This window comes from Pteropus vampyrus, unplaced genomic scaffold (assembly GCF_000151845.1).
Source record: "Pteropus vampyrus isolate Shadow unplaced genomic scaffold, Pvam_2.0 Scaffold112, whole genome shotgun sequence".
NCBI lineage: Eukaryota > Metazoa > Chordata > Mammalia > Chiroptera > Pteropodidae > Pteropus > Pteropus vampyrus.
In genome coordinates, this window is record NW_011888893.1 from 3,760,944 (window position 1) to 3,766,650 (window position 5,707).

At 64.6% G+C, this 5,707-nt stretch overlaps 2 protein-coding genes across 3 annotated transcripts in view; one reads left to right on the forward strand and one right to left on the reverse strand.

Annotated features, from left to right (window-relative positions):
- LRRC61 (leucine rich repeat containing 61) overlaps positions 1 to 2,092 on the forward strand; it is an 11,364-nt gene extending 9,272 nt beyond the window's left edge. The window contains exon 2 of the mRNA XM_011365521.2: positions 531 to 2,092. Within this exon, the coding sequence (XP_011363823.1) occupies positions 696 to 1,475 (780 nt within the window). The 5' untranslated portion in view covers positions 531 to 695 and the 3' untranslated portion in view covers positions 1,476 to 2,092. The remainder of the gene's footprint in view (positions 1 to 530) is intronic.
- Positions 2,093 to 2,328: 236 nt separating this feature from the next.
- Positions 2,329 to 5,527, reverse strand: RARRES2 (retinoic acid receptor responder 2). 2 transcript variants are annotated; one of them, XM_011365523.2, is made up of 6 exons: positions 5,451 to 5,527; positions 4,279 to 4,476; positions 3,937 to 4,041; positions 2,968 to 3,063; positions 2,578 to 2,705; positions 2,329 to 2,440 (listed from the first exon to the last, which is right to left on the reverse strand). In XM_011365523.2, exons 2-5 carry the CDS (start codon positions 4,450 to 4,452, stop codon positions 2,589 to 2,591), a joined length of 492 nt encoding a protein of 163 aa, XP_011363825.1. In that variant the 5' UTR covers positions 4,453 to 4,476; positions 5,451 to 5,527; the 3' UTR covers positions 2,329 to 2,440; positions 2,578 to 2,588. The 2 variants fall into 2 exon arrangements, with proteins under 2 accessions (XP_011363825.1, XP_011363824.1); XM_011365522.2 differs by lacking the exon at positions 5,451 to 5,527 and having other exon boundaries at positions 4,279 to 4,632.
- Positions 5,528 to 5,707: the final 180 nt, after the last annotated feature.

The window sequence follows — 5,707 nt, forward strand, 5'->3', positions numbered from 1 at the left end:
GTTACAAATGGGCCCGTGTAATCTGGAAACCATTTTGAATTCACAGCTAACATTTAAAAAACTCAAGTCAGGGAAGTTTTTGAATGACCAGAGTGAGGCCCAGGGGCCGCTCTTGCTTGTGTTTGCGTGGCTCTCCCCGGGAGGGCTCCAAAGGGTGATCGTGGTGACCTGTTGTCTGTTCAAAACTATGTTAAATCTCAGAACTGATGAGGACAGACCGTGAGTGGTTACAGAGGAAGTAGCACTAGGAGAGCCTGCCTGCGGTGCAGATGTACAAACTGGGAGGGACAGACCGTTGGGCCTGAGTGCTGGCCATCGTCCACCGCTGAGGCAAGACCCTGAGCGGGGCCTGGACCCAGCCCACCTCTCGAGGGTCCTTCTGTCTTTCCGCATCCTGGACTTGGCTACTCTGGTCTTGCCGGGCCACCTGAGCTGGCCCTGGCGGAAGAGGCTGGGTGCTATGCTGTCACCTGCTGGGAGTCACAGGTGCTCAGGAGGGGCATGCTTACTGTCTAATTGTCTCTCCTCAGGGACCCGCTGGCCCTGGAGCAGGGGTGTTGGAAAGAGGCCTGTGACAACTGTCCCGGGCAGAGTCGATGGTGCCTTTTTTGGGGTGAGCGGCCAGCCGACCCCCAGGTACCCGTGTCCCTGTGACAGACGGTCAAGGCCCAGGCCACTCAGACCGACTCCGCATTATGGAGCCTCAGGGCGAGAAGCCGGTGGAGGCCGACGGGGTGAGCATCACGCCCCAGCTGCTCAAGTCGCACTCGGGCGAGTTCGCGCTGGAGTCCATCTTGCTGCTGAAGCTGCGGGGCTTGGGGCTGGTGGAGCTGGGCTGCCTGGGGCAGTGCCTGGGCCTCGAGTGGCTGGACCTGTCGGGCAACGCGCTCACCCAGCTGGGCCCGCTGGCCTCCCTGCGCCAGCTGGCTGTGCTCAATGTCGCCAACAATCGGCTGACGGGGCTGGAGCCGCTGGCCGCCTGCGAGAACCTGCAGAGTCTCAATGCCGCGGGCAACCTGCTGGCCACCCCTGGCCAGCTGCAGTGCCTGGCCGGGCTGCGGGGCCTGGAGTACCTGCGGCTCCGGGACCCTTTGGCCCGGCTCAGCAACCCGCTCTGTGCCAGCCCCTCCTACTGGGCGGTGGTCCGAGAGCTGCTGCCCGGCCTGAAGGTCGTTGACGGTGAGCGTGTGACTGGGCGCGGCAGTGAGTTCTACCAGCTGTGCCGGGACCTGGACAGCTCCTCCCGGCCCAGCTCCAGCCCGGAGCCCGGCGCCGCTGAGGCCCAGCCCTGGGTGGGGCCCGGGTACTGGGAGCTCTGGCCCACCCGGAGCAGCTCCATCGTGGAGGAGGCCTGCCGGCAGTTCCAGCACACTCTGCAGGAGTGCCGCGACCTGGACCAACAGGCCGGCGACAGCCTGGCTCAAGCCCAGCAGACGCTCGGCCCTGCGGGCTCCACCTCATCCTTCATCTTCTGAAGATGCCTCTTGGCCTGGGACAGCCTGGCCTGAGGACGTAGGGTCAGCACAACGTAGCCTCGCTGCCCACTCCCCGCTCCTGCCTCTGCACGTGTCTCTGGGGTTCACCCTGGTCACTGGCCCACAGACTGGGCCGGTCACTCATCCCTGTGTCCGAGAGCAGCGCCCCTCCCTCCCAGTCTACCGCAAGGAACATTCTGTACCTTCGCTCAACATTCTTCAGGGAAGCACCTCCCCAGGGGCCTCTAGCAGATGTAAGGGCCCTCCATGAGCAGCTGGCACCTGTCCTGTCACCTGTGCTGCGTGCCTGGGGAGGAGGCCCGGCCCCACGTCCACAGCTGCTGCCACTCCTGGCTGCTCTGGCCTGAGACTTAGTGAAAGGAAGCTGCTGCTTCCCAAGGTCAAAGGTAGCAGTCAGGGATGGCATGTGTCCCATCCCAGGGGTCCTGGAAGAGGGCGTGGGCAGAGCATAAAGCATGGGAGCTGCATTCACCCACCTGCCAAACTCACCTGTCCAGGTGACACTCAGCCGTGGCCCCCCTGGTCCTGTCTCCCTGGAGCCTTTGCTGCCCATCTCACCCATGCTAATCCCTATTAAACGTTTCTGTTCTAATGTGCATCACTGTCCTTTTACTGGGGCATGAGCTCCTGACAGCAAGGTCTCTCCTGTGGGAAGGAGGAGCACACAAGGCCCCTTCCCCGCCCGCCCCCCGTTTTTGTCCGACAGGAAGCACCCCGCTGCCCCAGGGGCTTGGCTTCCTCCTGTGAGGGATTCCCAGCCGCTCGCTCATGTGGCCTCCTGCCAGGTCTGCTGAGGGGCAGACGGTGGGATGCACAGGGAGGAGAGGACACAGCTCGGGGAGCAGTTTTATTAGTTCAGGGTGATGGGGATGCGGGGTGCAGGGAAGGGGCGGCTGTTTCTCACTGGTTCCTTCCCACAGCTGTCCAGAAAGCCTGAGGAAATTCTAAAGGGAGAGGAAAACCAGAGGGAGGCTGTTTTGGTCCTTGTCCCAGCTTCCCCGGCGCCTGAGTCCCTCCCCTCCCTCCCCACTCGGCCGGCCCTGCTCCCCGCTGTCCCCCGCACCCCCTCCCAGCCGCCTACCTGGTCAGGCCTCAGCTGGGGGGCGGGGCCTTGAAGAAGGCGAATTGTCCAGGGAAGTAGTAGCTCTGGGGGTCCTCGCCAGCCTGCTGCACCCTGTTGCACTGTGCCTGCTGGTGCTCCGTGAGCTCCTGCCAGCACCAGACCAGCTCAGGCCCAGCAGCGGGGCCCCGGTGCCCGGGGAGGGCTGCCTCATCCTCCGCCTCTGCTGCGCCCTCCTCCACAGCCCCTCCCCGCCCCTCCCCACGTCTCACCTTTCCTCACCCCCTGCTCCACCCTCCGCACCCCTCTGCACCCCTCCTCACTCTTCCGTCCAGGCTTCTGCCTCACACCTGACCCCTCATGAGCAGCTGGCACCAGTCCTGCCACCTGTGCTTCTAGGCCCGCTCTTACCCGTTGGGCCTGCGCCTCTACGGGGCAGTGGACAACCCGGCCCAGGACTTTCGACTCAGGGTCCAGCTTGACGCAGGCCAGGCATTTCCGCTTCCTCTGGAGATGGGGGCACAGGGCCAGGAGAGGCAGGGGCTGAGGGGAGGCCTGCAGCCCCGTGGGGGTGGAGACGGGGCGGGGGGGAGGGCTGGGGGCTGCCTGCAAAAGGGGTCTTTCCCCCTGCAGGCTCTAGAGCCAGGGGGGCGGGGGGAGGCGCGGCTCATGCAGGCCCACCGGTTTCAGGCGCAGCCCACCCTCCGACTAGGAGATTTCAGAAGTCGAACCAGCCTGCAGTTTTCAGAACTATGGACTTCAGCAGGGGGCGGGAATCCTGCCCAGGTGGCCTCTCCCGCCTGACTCAGCACCAGACCCACCCTGCTGTCATCTGTTATGTTTATTTGCATTTTCTTGTAAGATTTAATTTGAACACAGGATTCTGACACGAAAGTCTGGAAAACCACTGGTATGACCCAGCCTTCCTTTAACAGATGGTGGGAACCGAGGCCTTCAGAGAACCTACCAAGCCACAGGGCCGGCTCTCGGCGGAGCCGGGTCTGGAACCCAGATGGCTGCGCTTCAAGCCCGGGGACCTCCCAAGGCAGCTGGTTACAGTCAAGCCCTGTTACGGCTCAGCGCAGGCCGGGCCATCTCCACTCAGACTCACAGGAAACAATTCACCAGGCCCGGGGGCACGACCAACCCCGCATCACACGCTTCCCCCAGGGACGTGAAGCCTGGGAGAGGACCTGGGATGGACGTCGTCCCCCGCCTGTCCAGGCCCAGGCCAACCGCACCGTCACAGCCACGGGCTCCACGGTGGCTCTGCGACCTCAGGGCTTCTTGTTGGATCTCCGCCCAAACCCCAGTTACACGCGCTCTCACCCGACAAGTGCTCCGGCACACGCACACGCACATGTACACGCCGTTACTCACCCCGTTGGGCTTGACTTTGCACTCTGCTTTCTTCCAGTCTCTCTTCCAGCAGCTCGTCTGCTGCAGCCTAAACTCCAGCCTCACAAATGTCCCCGCCGGGAAGGGCTACCGACAGAGACAGAGGAAGGCCAGCAGCCCGCTAGGTGGGCTGAGCAGGATGGAACCTGCCCCTCCTCCCCACAGCGGAGCAGCGCACCTGACTTGGTGGCCGGGGTGGTGGCCTTTCTCCAGGGAGCTGGGTGCTCACAGAGCCCAAAGCACTTTGCACCCGCTTCCTGGGAATGTGCTGGTCTCTTGGGAGTGTGGCCCTAACCCCCTCCCGCCGTGGGTCGTGCTGCTGACCATGTCCATGGCACTGTCCACACTGGTCTTCTGGAAGGCCCACTGCACACGCGGGTGCTTGTGGAATTCCTCCAGGGCCACCTGCAGGCCCTGGCGCTGGGCTGTGGTGAGCTCAGCCCTGCTCAAGGCCACCGTGCCCAGCCATAGGGCCAGCAGGCTCAGCAGCCGCCACATGGGTTCGCCTCAGTCACCCTGGTCCTGCAAAGGGTGTGTATGGTCCTCAGCTCTCTTCATGCCAGCCAGTGGAGCCACCACACCCTGGCCCTGCACTGGGGGCCACGGCTGGCGGAGCTCTGGGCAGAGGTCGAGGGACAGGAAGTGGCCCTTGGCTGAGAGTCTCCTGGTATTCCCCAGTCTTTCTCTCCTCCCCACCCCGCCTCCCATGGTTCCCTGGGTCCAGCTCAGCCCAGTCCGGAGTAGGTACTGAGTCAGCTTTTGTCCTCGGCCAAAAGCCAGGGAGGCAGTCCTGTCGCCCACCTCCGCGTCCCCCCCCCACTCCGACCCCCGCGCCAACTGCCCGTCTGCCCCGAGAGCTCCTCCGCTTCCCTCCGCCTCAGCCCCTCCAGCTGCTTGCCCTTCACAGGGCAGTCTGCTGGCTCCCAGGTCCTGGCCTCTGGCCCTCATGATCCCTCCTCCCGGGATCACTGTGGGGTCGTGGACTGGGGCATGGGAAGGAGGCAGCTGGAGGCCGAATATTTTTGGAAGGACGTAAACACGTGGGAGGGGCCGGGGCCCAGTGGGAACCAGGAGGATGCTTAACCCTCCCAGCGCTGGGGCTTCCGGTTGCCATGGGCCCACCCCCGACCCAGAAATGGGGGTCTCGCCTGGGCCCCGGGCGTGGCTTTCTTCTTCGGGCGGGCAGACCCTCCCTCCCTTGCCTGTTTTCTGGGCCTTCCACACCAGCTACCGCCCCGCCCTTGGGACCCTGTCCTCCAGCCCATCGTTGGGATTGCCTGGGGGTCGAGCCCCCCAGAGAACCCTGGAAAGGACCTGAGAACCCAGAAGCCACAGAGAGGGAAACCGGGACCGCCTCGGAGGGGAGATACCAGGGTGTCGCCTTAAAGTGACGGCTCAGGGACGGGCTGCCGGTTCCGTCCTGGCAGGGCCCCCTCTGGCCGCCCCCCTCCTCCCATCCAGTCCAGCCGCCGCCCCGACCGCTCCCCACTCCTCACCTCCTCTCTTGGGCCTTGGGGTCTCTCCTAACTTCTAGCGTGACTTGGCCAGACTGTCCGCCTCTTCCCGGTCCCCCTGCCACCCGCCCTCCCTCCCTCCAGTCGGTCGGCCCCATCTCCTCCCCTTCCCACCTCCTGGGCCCCCTCCAGCCCCCAGCACTGTCCAAGGCTCCTCCCCACTCAGTTAGGCCCCGCCTCCCTGGCAGCACGCCCTCCTGAGCCTTCTTTCCCCATCCCACCCTCCGCAGCCCCTCCTC